This window comes from Notechis scutatus, chromosome 11 (assembly GCF_049901735.1).
Source record: "Notechis scutatus isolate UNSWTSFEM ecotype Mainland chromosome 11, rNotScu1.2, whole genome shotgun sequence".
In the NCBI taxonomy this organism is placed as follows: Eukaryota; Metazoa; Chordata; class Lepidosauria; order Squamata; family Elapidae; genus Notechis; species Notechis scutatus.
The window spans coordinates 5585728-5601023 of NC_142019.1; the positions used below are offsets into that span (position 1 = coordinate 5585728).

Genomic DNA, 15296 nt, shown 5'->3' on the forward strand with positions numbered 1-15296 from the left:
AAAGCTTTCAAAATTCTTTACAGGCACACCAGGATCTCTGCTTCCTAGGAAGAGCATCATTTAGGTCGCTTACCTTTTTTCTTCAGCTTTTATTACGGAAGGATCAGTCAGGTTTTCTCCAACACCTTCACAAGAAAGAGCAAAAGTTTATCAATGTGATTGTTGCTCAGACTTTGCCCTGCAAAAGAGGTTTTGGTACTTGGCCAAATATGCCAGTGACATCTACCCAACCCATTAGAGCGAGGACGCAGGGAATGTTGCAGGTCCCACCCCTGGGGGAGATACATCTGGTGGGACCTAGAAGAAGGGCCTTCTCCGTGGTGGCTCTGTCTCTCTGGAACATCATCCCCCCCGCCCCCAGAGATTAGAATGGCCCCCTCATTAATACTACTATTCTGAAAGGCACTGAAGACCTGGTTTTGCTAGCGGGCCTGGGGAACCCAGAGAGGGATGGAACCCATCAAATGGCTAGTGTGATCCACTGTCGTCGGGACGGGGAATGAGAATTGTTTTTTGTTTCGTTATTTGTTTTGTTTTGTTTTTTTGTTTTTCCAAATTTTATTCTATTGTACTTTACTAATTTATTTGATTCTTTTTGTTAGTTTTTATTGTTTTTATTTTTTGCTTTAAATATGATTTTGCATTGTATAAGCCGCCTCGAGTCGCCACGGGCGAATAGGCGGCAATATAAATCAAATAAAAAAGTAAATAAGCAAATAAGTAAGTAAGTAAGTGAGCAAATAAATAAATAAATATTTAATGTCAAGAAGCACCACTCAAGCCTCGCTTTCTCTCAGCTGCTGAATAGCAAGCTTTTGCCCAATCATTACAGATGGTCCTCGACTTAAAAACAGTTTATTGAGTAACCATTTGAAGTTACAAAAAGCACTAAAAAAAAGTGACTGGTGGCCGGTTTTTCACACTTACGACCATTACAGCATCCCCGTGGACGTGTGATCAAAATTCAGGCGCTTTTGGCCACCGGCTCATATTTATGATGGTTTAAAAGATTGGAAGATTAAAAGAAAAAAAAAAAACAATAAAGAGGAAGAAATCAAGGATAAAAGTTCTTCTGGAACGTTTAATGGAATGAGAAGGAACTAAACTGAGTCGGTGACTGTTGGGACGGCACAGTCTTTCTGTGCACAAAGCTACAAAGGAACAAATCTCCACCTACCTTGCAGATCGAGGACCAGCAGCTCTCCTCGCGTGTATTCGTACGTCCAATGGCTGAAAGCCAACATGACCTCTTCCAGCATGTTGGTCGGAATGATTTCGTCTCCGTTGTTGTTGTTGTACTTCCTGAATTCTCCAGTCATGCATTCTTCAACGGCGAACCACTGCCCGGCTGAGTGGCAATACAAGAGGAACACTTCCAAGAACCTTGGGAGGAAGCATTGCAAGTAGTTGAGGGAGAACCTCATTTCTCTCTCTCTCTCTCTCTCTCTCTCTCTCTCACACACACACACACACACAGACACACACACACAAAAAGGGGGGGGTGTCACACATCCAAATCCTCCTTAATATATTATTTATTTGTTTAATATCCAGGAAAATTAAAAAGCTGGCTGAGGAACTCTGGGAGTTGAAGTCCACAAGTCTTAAAGTTACCAAGGTTGGAGACCCCTGATCTAGAAAGCAAGCACTGAATCCACAACCAGATTAAGGAAACCCACATACTCCTTGCGTAATTTGGTCTAGAAATGAAAATAGGAGGGCTTTTAATATTGAGAAGAAATCATCAGGTTTACCTTGGAGAATATGGAATCGATTTGGGCTTCATCTGATTGAAAGCGAAAGTGAGTTTCTGGGCGGCCCGTTGCTGCTGGATTTCCTAGGCGGGATAAGAAATCCACTTTTGTACCACAACAAAAACTTCTAACTCTATTTAAATCTTTTAACAGGCGTTTTCTGCGCCACATAGTCATGGAACTTGTGTATAATATACACATCTGTGTGTGATGACACAACTTACCTCCGTTTGTCATTGTGAACTTGAAAGCAACTACAAGTGGCTTTGTTCATTTGGGGGAAAAATACTTCTAGAGCCATCATGTAAGGTTATAGGTATTCCTTGACTTACAACCATTTGTTTAGGGACCGTTCAAAGTTACAACGGCACTTAAGAAAAAGTGGAGAGCTGATCAAAATACGGACGGTTGGCAACTGACTCGTATTTATGACGGCTGCAGAGTCCTGTGAGGGGGTCATGGGATCCCCTTTTGAGACTTTCTGATGAGCAAAGTCAACGGGAAAGCCAGATCCACTTAACAACCATGTCACTAATTTATCAACTGAAGGTGATTCACTTAACATTTCTCCTCTTAAAAAATGATTTTAGATGAAAACGCTTACATTCTTCTGAGAATTTAGGATCATACATTAAATTCCAGTTAAGCTAATGGATTGTTCTTGTCTGTACACAAGGATCTAGTCAGCTAGTGGTCGGCACAACTGCAGTGATCCACTTAACAACTGTGACAAAAGTCATAAAATGGGGCAAAATTCACTTTGACAACTGTCTCGCTTAGCAGTAGAGGTCCATTGTGGTCATAACCCGAGAACCATCTGTATAGCGAAAGCACTATCATGGATATAGGCTGACTCCACTAAAGCATATACAATGTTTAGCAGAAGAGAACTGGGCACCTTAGGCAGGAAAGAAAATAGAAGGCCAAAAAACGATGGAGGAGAAAGAAACAACAAAAAGAAAAGCCTAAGTGTTTGCTTTTGCCTCAGGGGCACTGTTGAGTATCTGCCCTTTCTGAGCAAAAGTGTCAACTCATAAAATATTTCTGTCGTCTTTTTAGAGTTGCCAACAGAAAGGGAGGGGGGAGCAGTGCAGCAGCTTGCGAACTGAAACTGCATTCCATAAATGTTTTCAAAGATAGTAACTAGGTGACCGAAGTTTCTTATGCGCAAAATTCTAACTGGAGAGCATGACTGATGATTCTTGGCTACGAGAATATGAATTACGATACATCGAGGGGAGTGGGAGAAAACCAGGGTCAGGGGTGAGAATGAATGATGTGTCTCAGAGTCGGCTGCACCCAGGCAGTGCCGGACATGTTAACTGCCAATAAATCCTTTTTAAGTTTTGGAAGTTTAGCTTGAGACTCATGATTTAAATGGGGGTAATTGCCGGAATCCTGACAAAAAGTACAACTTACTCTCAAGCAAAGATGTAACACTGTGTCTTCTTTGTAAATGCCTGACCAGGTATTGACAACTTCGGGGAGAAACGATTTGATGATGTAAAAGTGACCTGATTTCAGAATATCGTACTCGGACCAGGTGCAGGCCACCTTGAGGGCTCGACGCAAACCTCCTCCCATCTCTTCCTTGCTTAAGAATTCGATTTTGGCACAGAGACCCAGCTGAGACCAGGAAGACATGCTGTTGTGCAAAATGTTGGGAGAGCTTTCCTCGAGGCGATACACAGTGACTGGTTCTCCTGTGATGTCACCAGAACAAAGTTAAAAATACAGGTAAGGATTAGAGAATAGCAATAGCGTTTAAGACTTATGTACCGCTTCACAGCCCTCTCTAAGCAGTTTAGAGAGTCACCATCTTGCCCACTACAATCTCGGTCCTCATTTTACCGACCTCGGAAGGATGGGAGGCTGAGGAAACCTTGTGCAGGTCAGGATCGAACTGCTGGCAGTGGCAGAGTCAGCCTGCAATCCTGCATTCTAACTACTGCACCACCACAGAAGGAAGGAAGGGAGGGAGGGAGGGAGGGAGGGAGGGAGGAAGATAGCAATAGGTCTTACTTAAATACTGCTTCACAGTGCTTTCCAGCCCTCTCTAAGCGATTTACGGAGTCAGCCTCTTGCCCCCAACAATCTGGGTCCTCATTTTACCCACCTTGGAAGGGTGGAAGGCTGAGTCTATCTTGAGGCTGGTGAGATTTGAACTGCAGGCATTAATGTATTATAATGTAATGACGTTTTATATTAGTGACTAACCTATCCAAGATGAGTCTTGCCTGAGAGAAACAAAATCTGATTCCCCTTGACCAGATCAGTAATTACCAAATATAAATTAATGAACTCAACATTATATTATAATGTTTGCTTTTAGATCTTCCATCTCCTATCACTAGTTAGAATCAGAAAGAGGGCAAAAATGGAGGCAGGAAAGGAAGAAGTATGGTGTTCATCTATCTTGTTCAAATATTATAGTAAAATACAATAAACAAAGTGTTTTCCTTGTCAAAAAATGATTATATAAAAAAGGAAAAATTCTGATGTTAGGCTACATTCTCTAAAAAGATAATCAATGATAGAATCTTTTTGGTATCTAGTGAAGACAAATTTGACTTACTCAAGTAAGTAAACATTGAACATTTTAGTTTGCTTAATCTTTTAATCTGCTGACATTCTATTTGCTCCTTTATATCATGGTTGCCTGATTTTAGAGTCTTATTTGTTTTCTTGCATGTTAAATGGTGTATTATATAATTGTTGTATGCCTACCAGGTTTGACCCAATGAAAACTCTTATAGAAAAACTTGAAATGAATAAATGAAAATTCGTACCTCTTGGAGGCACCGGGGTGAATGGTATGCTTTGCGATAACCTCATCAAATTATTTCTTTCCACAGCTGTAGAGAAAGATAAGGAAATCTGTTGTAGATTAAGGATTATAGTGCTTTAATTTTTTATTTCATTTCAGGCGGTTAGGAGACTGACCTGAATAGTAGTAGGTGGTATCCATGATGGGCTTGAAAGGGGAAGCTATACCTAAAATAAATAAATAAGTAAATAAGGTCCTACTGTCTTTTGCATACTTGATGCATGATTAAATTAATACATTTTTAGAAAGACAGTAATGCAAAAAATGAAGCTTTTCAAGTGAAGTTTCATCAAACTCTAAAACGTTATAAATGTAACACTCAAATTTACTACATAAAAAACCCGTGATGTTCAAAACACTGAGGAGAATTTAAACCTCAACGTAACCAAGACAACTTCATCTTGGCTTATCCTGGATGAGAACAAAAAGAAAATTTCTTTTTGAAGAGCTAAGGTACTAAAATGTCCACCAACGTTTCTCCTGAGACACTTTGTCTGCAGTTAAAGCTGAATGATATATTAAATTTAAGAAAGGTTATTTATAAAGAATGAAACCACAGTACTCTGTAAGCAGTAACTTACCATTCAGTGCATCTTCCTCAGAAGACCTACAAGTAACAGAGATATCATTAAACTTTAGTGATATTTGCATTTCTTGGATTTTAGGGCTCTCATAGTGTATTGTTATTGTAAAGGAAAAGAAAATACCTCAGGAAAAGTATCCTAGAACAGGGAATGTCTGTATAGGAGTACTGCCATGTAATGTAGGCTATAAACCCAACCAGTCAATTAAGAATATAAGGCTTCAAATAAAACATAATTTATGGTTATAGCTACCTTCATGCCTCCTATTAACATAACCTGGCAAATGAAATATTATAATCAAAACTATATTTTCTCATGCTTCCTCATTTGCACTCTTTTCTGTAGGAATTCTTATACATCAAATTAAGATGGCCTCAGCAATGGCAGTTACTGATCTCTGGAAGCAGAAACAATCATGCTCAGTACAGGAAGTTTGAATGTTCAGTGCAGGGATGTTTAATGGTTTACTTACATTTCATTCCTGTAGGAAGTTCGACCTTGCAACCAATCCTGGAAAGGAAAACCAGAAACGAGTCCATGAAATATAGGTTAATTGCTGGGTTTAATGTGTGATACACAGGATCACACTAGTAATGCAGTTATCATGTTCTCTGTTATATGATCTATCATGTTAGGTTTCTCTAATGCTGTTTTGCTGATCCAAGAAAAATCATTTGAACTGCTCAAAGTGGCTGAATGAGCAGATCAATTGTAATGATTTCAGCTATATCCAATTGTCTATTTTCCCCCAAGTTCTTTCATAAGGAATACAGAGATGATAAATAACAAATGCTAGACTTCTAGAGCTGTCCTGTGATTGCAGTTCACGCTACTCTTAAAGCATGAGTTTAATACAAGGATAGTGCTGATGGATTCTCTCTGTAATGCTATTATCAACTTTCCATTGATATTCCAATGCTTAAGTTAAAATGTAAACAATAATCACCATACCAATGTGGTTTCTGAATATTCTACTCAATGACCTTTTTCAGTTTGCTCCTTCCTCGATAGCCAGAGAGGTACAAAAATTCATGGCACACTCTAAAGACACTTTGAGATATGACATCTCCACCATTTTGAACACCGTGTTAAGACAGCATGTATTTGGCAGGGAATACCAAAATTTGTCATATATTACTTTCTGTCAATTACCAAAAAGTTTCACTTTTGGATTCTTGGGTTCTGCTCTTTTAGCTTTTATGAGAAATGCATAACAATTTGCATTATGTTTTTACTCACTGTGAGTAAGGCTGCCTTGGAGTCCACCTGGTGATTCTCCTCAGTAGATGCTCTTCTGCTCTTATTGTGAGCTAAAATAAATGGACCTTACAATTAGGATTTGCAGTCAACTGAATGATTTTAATGGATTTATCATCTACCGTTGGCTGATAACATTTAAATAAATATTCAGTTGATCCAAGTACACAACTCAGTATATAATCCTTGACGATGTTGTCTATGGTTTGTTAACTTATTGGGGCGGTACAATATCTGAGAAAACAATTCTTCAGGTTTTTAAGAATTGCAGTTAAAGTATTAGTCTATATTTGCAGTACTTTATAAAATACATCAAATGAAACTGAAAATGTTTGTGTTAATACTTACTTTGCTCTGATCGTACAGCTCTACAATATTCACTGAAGCCTTCACATGAACTAACGTGCCTTAGAGGACCTTCTGTATTACTGCTGACCTGTGCATTAAGTAGAAAACAATGCTAGCGATCATCACTATTCTACTAAAATCAGTGGTGCACCTTTTTGTAGGTGCTATTCTTTAATAGCAATTAAGCAGATTCTCCCAACCTGCAACAATTCCTATCGTTCTCCACCCATATTCTTAGAAATGAAATATGAGCAATGCCACCTCAAACCTGATGCAGAAATGAACAGCTGGAATATTTTACCTTATCTTTTGCTTTCTCCATGCCCTCCAGAATAGCTTTTTTGAAGTCTTCCTGTTGCTCCTATTAAAGGGAAGGAGGAAGGCATTTAAAGTTAGTTCTGATGTGGCTTTAACCTTTGAGGGTTTTTTTTAAAGTTGTGTGTGCATTTAAAATCCAGGTTTGTTTTTTTTTTAAAAAAAACAACTAACCAGAGCAGTAGTTTCAAGCATCAGACTAGAACCCAGGAGACTGGCAGTTCTAGTCATGCTTTCTGCACAAAGCCCACTGGTCAGCCACATTTTCAACAGCCCCAGGAAGTAGGCAATGGCAAACACTTATGAAAATCTTGCCAAGAAAACTACAGGAATTTGTCCAGGCACTTGCAAGGATCAAGAGTGACTTAAAAGCAAACACAAACACAAACACACACAGAGGATCCTGTTTTCTGAAACCACAATTCAGTTGGTGCTTCAAAAGTGGCATTTGCACATCTGATTCTTCCAGGATAAGTCTCTCCTTGCATCTAAATTCTGTATCAAAAGTCTACAGTTCAACTGCTCCCATATCTCCCACTTACCTCAATGCTATCACTTTTTTCTTTACTCATTATCCTCTGCAATTCCATGCTGTCCCTGTGACCTGTGGCAGCAGCATTACCATGCAAAAACAAGAATGATTACAGATTTAGGTACAACTGTCATTATTCACATACTGTTGGAATCTGAAAATACACAAACATCTTGTTTTCTCTGTCTCTCTCTCTCTCTCGTTGTTGTGGGGAAAATAGAAGGCAAGAGGTATGTTTGCACCTTGAATCTATACATAAAAAGGGAGGATAAAATAATAATCACCATCACTACCACCATGCTATTGTCATCATAATGATGACCTAAAAAAACACTCGGCCAGGGGAAAAAAATAACATTCCACTTTGCTGTATTCAAAAATAACTTCTCATCTTGTTTTCTAGGAGTACATAATATGGATGGCAACATTTTTACTAAGGGCTGTTCAGCAGAAAATATAAAACTCCCCCAATAAAAAATTGTTCGACATGCAAGTGTGTTCTTCTTTCTCTCACGCTACAGACACATGCAGACTTTAGAAGTACTAAAATAGTCATATCCTAACTTTTATGTAAGGAAGAATGATGGCTTGCTCTCTCCACAGTATACACTGGATTTCCCATGCACAAATATGCAAACCATATATTGTGCAATACAGGGTAAGACATACAGCCTGGCCTCTCTGCAAAAATGGAACTCATGGAAAAATGGGAGCTACCATGAGGGGCTTTTACTATGTGTACATTTTAAATGTATTAGCACAACTTTTAAGTCATGGCTGTCCAACCTTTTGGGTTGCTTGGGCCAAACTGGGTGAAGAGTAATTGTTTGGGGCCTCATCTATAACATAGTTTTATAATATAAAATCACATGATAATGTTTATAATTGTGTGGGGTTTATTACTAGCTGTCTAGGGCTCCATGAGGGCCATAGGTTGGATACACCTGATTTAAGTTAACCTTCCCCAACTGATACTCTTACAATGGCAGTTTATCGGAACTGAAATCCAATATAAATAAGTTTCAGAAGGGTCCAGAAATCCCTTGGATAACGACATTTAAATTAAATGTGACTAGGTTATATTATCAGTTCTTTTTACAACACAGAACAAACCATTACAGCTACAACAAGCCATTCAAACGACTTACAAGGAAAACAAATTCTATATTATCTAAACTCCATACATTTTGTTAGTGTACCTCTTTCCCAATATCTAAACAAACACCATTCTGCCACTGTTTTGTTTTGGGTTTTTTCAGTTAAAAGAGGATGCAAGTAAGTAACACAATTTAAAGGGATTTTTTTTTGCTATTAAGAAAAAATAGAATACTAAATTTTGATTTACATAGGGAATTTGTTGTAGTAGCCAGTTTCTCAAAGGTGAACAAAACAGTGGTAGGTTATAGACATAATGACAGAAGTTAACAAAGCCCGTTACACAAGCAGAAATTTGCACAAGGAATTTTACATCTTTTCATGGAACAGACAATATTTTTGTATAGGTATCTTGATATTTTATATCAAGATAGAAATATAACATTTGACAGAGCAACATTCTTCTAATTTAAGCTCTGATTTGTAGTTGACAGACACAACAACCATTATGTCTGAAAAATATTGCCCACATCTCAAGATTTGTTTTTTTTTTAAAAAAAGAAGTTTACACTTTCACAAAGAAAGAACCATTTGGAGAACTTGAGGAAACCAAGATATTAAAAACAGAGTGCACCAAAAGTACCACAAAATTCATAAAGGCACCACACAATTCTTGATAAACCAAACCTGGCAGCTTAGATTTGATCCACAGTTTCTGATGTTGTACAGTGACACCGGAACTTAAACTGGAGGTCTTGGTTGACATTTCTGGAAAGCTTCTGTTCTGCCTTTCAACTTCCCGTCTCTTTTTCAACCCACTACAAGGAACGCTTCTGGTTTCCTCAGCAATAGTCAACTGAAATTTACTTCGGGCAACAGTCTTCGCAAAACTAGAAGAGGTCTGGCCATTCCCTTGGTCTGAAAGGTTTTTCGCAGCAGCAGCAGCATTTTCCTCCTCAATCAATCCAGACTTGACATAACCTCCACCATTTTGGGAGATGGAAGCAAGACCAGTGAAGCCCAAAGCTGGAACTTTGCAGCCACCCCCAGCAATAGCCGGATGCCCACTTTTCAGCTGGTGATACTTACCCACAAATGCACCGAACTCAACGGCGTTTTCTCCTTCAGCAGCCTTTGGGACCAGAATGTCCTCCTCTTTTGAGGTGCTTTCCGACTGGTTTTTACAAATGGGTTGAGAAGGAGTGCTCACAAAAAACTTAGCGGACAAAGATGTTAGATAGGGGAGGCTGTTTAGAGAACTGCCACCCTTCTTAACTTTATTACTGTATTTGGAGACTTGTATACCCTGTACTCTTTGACGAAGTTCTGTGGGAGAAAGAGCTTTTGGAAGTAAGGCACCCCCTGAGGAACCCGCCTCGGGAAAATTGAATTCGTCCCCCTTGGTGAAACCAGTCATCTTATGTCCTGGATCTTTTTCTTCTTGCATAGATATGTTGCACAGCACTGCGTTATTAGTTTCAAGGCCTCCTTGGGGGAAAGAAGAACCGAACGCGTTGCCGATACTGTGCTTCCTCCACATGGAAGATCTTAAGGGAACATCATCGATGAGGTTCTGGGCCAAATGTTTGGAAATGCTCAGTTCCCGGGTGATTTCGTTGTGGACCTTGCTTGCTTCTGAGGCTTTCTGGGCGGTGAGAGTTTTCAATGTATCCACGGTGAGAGCAGAGAGGTCTTGCAAGTGGCCAATTTGCGTGTCCAGAGACTGCAAGGAACGTTTGATGTAGTTGACTCTGTCGCCAACCTCCTTGATTTGGATGCACATCTGCTCGACACTGGAGAAAAATAATCAGAGAAAGAGAGAGATTAAAAGTCACTCCCTCACCGCTGGCTAATAAGTCCATCCGGTCGGAAGATGAATAGCTGTCTGCCACATCTATTCATCTCCACCCCCTGCCTTTTATCCCCAGAGCTTGAGAGGGGCTTCACTAGCAGTGGTGGAGCTTCCGTCCCAAAGATCAGCCCATGGATTTCCACTGCTCTCCTCTCCTCTGCTTTCTGTGCATTCGCACGTCAGGCACTAGACCCAGCCATTCCTCCTCTTCCTCATCAGCCACCTCCAGACCTGGGGACTGTTGATTCTCCATCTGAGGGCTGATGGATGGCCCAGACTCCGCATCTGTCTCTCTCTCTCTTCTGCCAGCTCCATTCCCTCTTCCCCCTTGGAGCTCCCAAGTTGCCTTGATGCTGACCCTGACTCCCACACATCCTCCTCCTCTGATTCCGCTGCTGGAGGGACCGGCAGCCAACAGGCCACAACACGTGTTTTGATAAGATGCTAGACATCTAACAAGTTGTAAACTAAAGGACTTTAATTCTGCCATAAAAGAAAAGATTGGTGAGTGTAAAGCTATTTTCCATGGAGATGTCATGGAACATTTCTACTTGAACCATTACTCTGGACTTATCTCCTTCTCAATTAATACCATCCAAAGATGCTTTTCCTATTGTATTGTGTACAAATGGCCCAGAATACCAGATTTCCATGCTGGGGTGTTTTTCAAAGCCAAAGGTAAGCACAGAATATTTTTTTTAAAAAAAATGGAGAAAGCTTCTCTTACGATGAGCAATGCTTATACTTCTACTTAAAAAAAAAAAAAAGAATTTTGTGGTTGAATTATTTGCCTACCGTTCAGAGGTGACTCTAATTCTTTCTTCGCTCCGACAGTGGAATTTGTTATCTTTTTCACTGAAATACATCTCAACACACAACTCTTCAAAATCATGAAGCTTCTTCTGATCTTCTTCTGTTAGAAACAGTTCTACAGAACAGAAAAGACAGTCGATTTTAGAAGTTCTACAAATAGTCTGTCATACTAAAAAAAAAAAAGACAAGGCAAAATGCAGAGATCAGTGCAAGAGAAACAATAACATTCCTCTAGTGTAGACCCTTAAAAATCTACACTCTACTACACATAAGTACAGGCACGTATAACCTATCTATAGCCTATAGATTTCAAGATGAGATGAATGAAGACCCAGATTGTTGGGGGCAATAGGCTGACTCTGTAAACCGCTTAGAGAGGACTGTAAAGCACTGTGAAGCGGTATATAAGTCTAAGTGCTAAGTTGAAACACTTACTCTTACAATTCCCATTCAAACAACTTTTAAAGATACCCAGACACATTTTTGAAAGGTAAGAAGAAAAAAGACACTATATATTCAGCTGGTGCTTACTTGGCCCATCTGAATTTTTATCTTTCTTTCTTCGTTTGCAAATGCAGTAGCACAAAGAAGCCATATGGCTGAGAACAATGAGAGGGGGAGGTAGGATGGGTTTCTCATGATAGGCCATAACGAAATGATAACGCTGATACTTCCACACAAGGTTAGAGATAGCTTTCACTTGTAAATACACATTGCTAAAAAGAAGAAGAAAAACAGGTAAGTGTTTCAGTACAGAAATATCCTACAAACCAGTTTTGCCCATATGATACTGGAAAGAGATCCCTCAAAATCCGTATTTACAAGAACTCTACTATGGTTTGTTAGCAGAGATGGTAAAATTTACTGTTTCAATTTATCTAGGTTTTTTTTCTATCTAGAAATCGCTTCTAGACTTTGCGTTTGAGACAAAAAAAAATGAAATGTTGACTTAGGGATTTGCTGATTAGATTAGATAGCTGGTATTTATAAATATGTAAAAATAAAAAATTGAGGCTGCAATTTTACTTTGCATGTTACTACTATAAAAAAGTTTGAAGTCAATGTTTTTTCTTTTCCTTCCCCACCCCCACTTATTTTTTTTTCCTTTCACATTTCCCTATTACCTTTATTTTCATTTATGTTACTATAAACTTACTTTTAAAAAAACCCTACTATTACGATTCTACAATCACTAAGGTGATTTCTAAAGTTCAGTTTCACAATAAAATGGTCATGTGAAGTTCATACATACTTGAAAAAGGCGATGAGAAGGTTGACCATGATGATGTACTGCACAAAAAGGTATACTGACTGAAGAAACGGTGTTAGCCATGATCCTGTCACACAGAGGTGCTTAGTTTCGGAATTATTTGCACATACTATGCAGATTAAAAAGGATAAAAAACATAAATAACAACAGGCAGATACAAAGGTGACCCAAAACTTATGACAACATCGATATGTTTTTAAAATAAAAAACTCTTGAAATATTTCATTTAAACATAACCTTTGTTAATTATGTAAAGGTTTGTAAAATCTCTTAAAACCTAATTATCAAACATCAGATCAATGCTCGGTTTTTGTTATAAATCAGGGATGTCAAACTCAAGGCCCAAGATCTGGCCCATAGGGTGCTTAAATCTGGCCCGCAGGGCCAGCCTGGAAATAGCAAAGCCCCCCTTATCTTTTCGGCCTGATTGGCCTGCTGCAGCACTTTGTTGGCCAAAACAGGGCACAGGGGGGGCTCACGCAGCCCCCAGTGCCCCATTTTGGCTGGCAGGGTGCTGCAGGAGGCGTCTGTCCATCTCCTCCCTGCCCCGGCCCACTGAGAACTAAAGTGCTGATCCGACCCTCGAAGAAATCCAGTTTGACACCCCTGTTATAAATGAACAAAAGAAATCGTAATTACCTACCGTCAATTTCATAGGCATACACTTCACCAAATATCATCCAGTAAGGCTGAAATACAATATCTTTTGCTAGAACCCAGGACGGTTCTTCATTAGGATAAAGTATTGCTTTCCTAGGTACTCCAAAACTGAGCAGGACCAGGGCCATGATCACGACAATATAAAACATGTTCGCCACCTGTTAAAACAGAGCAAGAGACAAGGAAATTGAAAGCATTAGTAGAAGGCCACAGCAGCCATGTGCAACATGAGAATGTTCAAGATATGGATAGTCCTTGGCTTGGGGAGTGGTGTGGTGGCTTAGAGGTGGAGCTCTCGCCTCACAATCAGGATGCTGTGAGTTTGATCCTAGGAAGAGGCAGATATTTTTCTCTCTGGGCACACTGAGAATACATCTGCTGAACAAAACTCTGCATTGGTGACATAAAAGGTATCCGGCCATTAAAACACTCTGCTAGCCCCATTCAGTTGCCTAGACTTCACCCCACAAGGAATTACGGGGTCATTAAAAGATGATGATGGTAGCTAGTCCTTGACTTATAGCTCGTTCAGGTACTCCTTGACTTATAGCTCATATAGTTAATCCAAGCATCCGTATTTTGATCATGTGACCACGGGGATGCTGCAAGTGTGGAAAACGGTCATTAAGTCACTTTTTTCAGTGGTGTTGTAACTTTGAATAGTCACTAAAAGAACTGTTGTAAGTCGAGGACTACATGTATATAAACCAGAGAGGAATGGAATGGAATCCTGATCCTCTTAGGGCCACTGAACGCTTTGGATATCTCCTCAAAGTTGTCACCAAACTGAAGCTGATGTTACATTTTCAAGATGAAAATGATTACAATTAATGGGAAATACATGGACTAAATCTTGGAAGCAGCTGTCCTGGTTTCATCTGTTATTTCCGCATATCAATTCTGATACATGCTTACCCTTCTATGTATAAACCCACGATTTCAAGGCAGAAAACCAGAGTATGTCACCTGTGTGGACTATATCTATATATATGTAATGTCTGAGGAAATCACACATGTGCAGCAAACACAATATAAGGGATGGGAAAGCATTAAATGCGACCATTCAAGTTCATAGATGTTTCCATTCCACATCATGCGGCATATATGATCAAGCACACCTATATTTGTGTATATATCCACAGTTATATTCATAATACTCCTCTGGTGCAGAGAATGAGCTGCTAAAGGTCTATCTATCTATCTTTATTTATTGAAAGTAAAAATTCAAGGAACAAACCAGAATTTTTTTTTAATCTTACCATTTTCCCAATCATCATGACATAGGGTCCAGCATGTTGATTTACAGCCAGAAAATCCAACAGTCTGACATACCAAAAGATTATATTCAGGCAGTAAGTGAGTCTTCCAGCAACGAAAACATAATTTACTTTGTAAGTATTTTCATGGAAGTTCCCTTTTGCTCCAAATCTTAGTACAAAACCAACGAAGAAAGTGATAATGGCTATTGTATCACTGATGTTGAAGTAATCATTGAACCACACTTTAACCTTCTGACTAATCTTCCCAGCTTCTGACATAAAGATCTGTATTAAAAATAACAAGAAATCGAGTATGGTCAATTTTGGTTCATATCAAGGTCATTAACGGTCTGCTTAGATGGCCGTTAGACATGAACTACAGCAAACTTTGTTGAAGGTCAGAAAACAGAGACCAAAAATCATGGCAGTAGCTTTACAAACCAGGGTTATAAGGCAGTGGTTTCCAGTGGGGCCCCTTTTATATAGCAATAGCTTTTAGACTTGTGTGCTGCCCAATAATGTTTTACAGCAGTCTCTGGGAACATATTGGCCCCAACAATTTGGATCCCCATTTTACCAACCTCTGAAGGATGGAAGGTTGAGCTCCATTGGGATGGATCTCCAGGCAGTGGGCATTCTAACCACTGTGCCACCACGGCTGACTATATATTTGGCCAACTCAAGGCAATGAACATAACCTAGTACTTCTGCCTCCTACTTTCCCCCACAA

At 39.4% G+C, this 15296-nt stretch overlaps 1 protein-coding gene across 3 annotated transcripts in view; it reads right to left on the bottom strand.

Moving 5' to 3' along the window:
• Positions 1 to 15296, bottom strand: part of TRPM7 (transient receptor potential cation channel subfamily M member 7) — a 60590-nt gene that overhangs the window by 3899 nt on the left and 41395 nt on the right. For 2 of the 3 annotated variants that reach the window (XM_087972659.1, XM_087972658.1), the window contains exons 21-38: positions 14567 to 14851; positions 13291 to 13465; positions 12630 to 12756; positions 11909 to 12093; positions 11360 to 11492; positions 9400 to 10505; positions 7628 to 7689; positions 7072 to 7131; positions 6771 to 6858; positions 6405 to 6475; positions 5638 to 5675; positions 5163 to 5188; positions 4698 to 4748; positions 4544 to 4609; positions 3174 to 3457; positions 1755 to 1837; positions 1178 to 1383; positions 74 to 125 (exon numbers count right to left, since the gene is read on the bottom strand). In XM_087972659.1, coding sequence (XP_087828785.1) covers positions 74 to 125; positions 1178 to 1383; positions 1755 to 1837; positions 3174 to 3457; positions 4544 to 4609; positions 4698 to 4748; positions 5163 to 5188; positions 5638 to 5675; positions 6405 to 6475; positions 6771 to 6858; positions 7072 to 7131; positions 7628 to 7689; positions 9400 to 10505; positions 11360 to 11492; positions 11909 to 12093; positions 12630 to 12756; positions 13291 to 13465; positions 14567 to 14851 — 3098 coding nt within the window. The remainder of the gene's footprint in view (positions 1 to 73; positions 126 to 1177; positions 1384 to 1754; positions 1838 to 3173; positions 3458 to 4543; positions 4610 to 4697; positions 4749 to 5162; positions 5189 to 5637; positions 5676 to 6404; positions 6476 to 6770; positions 6859 to 7071; positions 7132 to 7627; positions 7690 to 9399; positions 10506 to 11359; positions 11493 to 11908; positions 12094 to 12629; positions 12757 to 13290; positions 13466 to 14566; positions 14852 to 15296) is intronic. The other variant, XM_087972660.1, reaches the window with a different exon arrangement.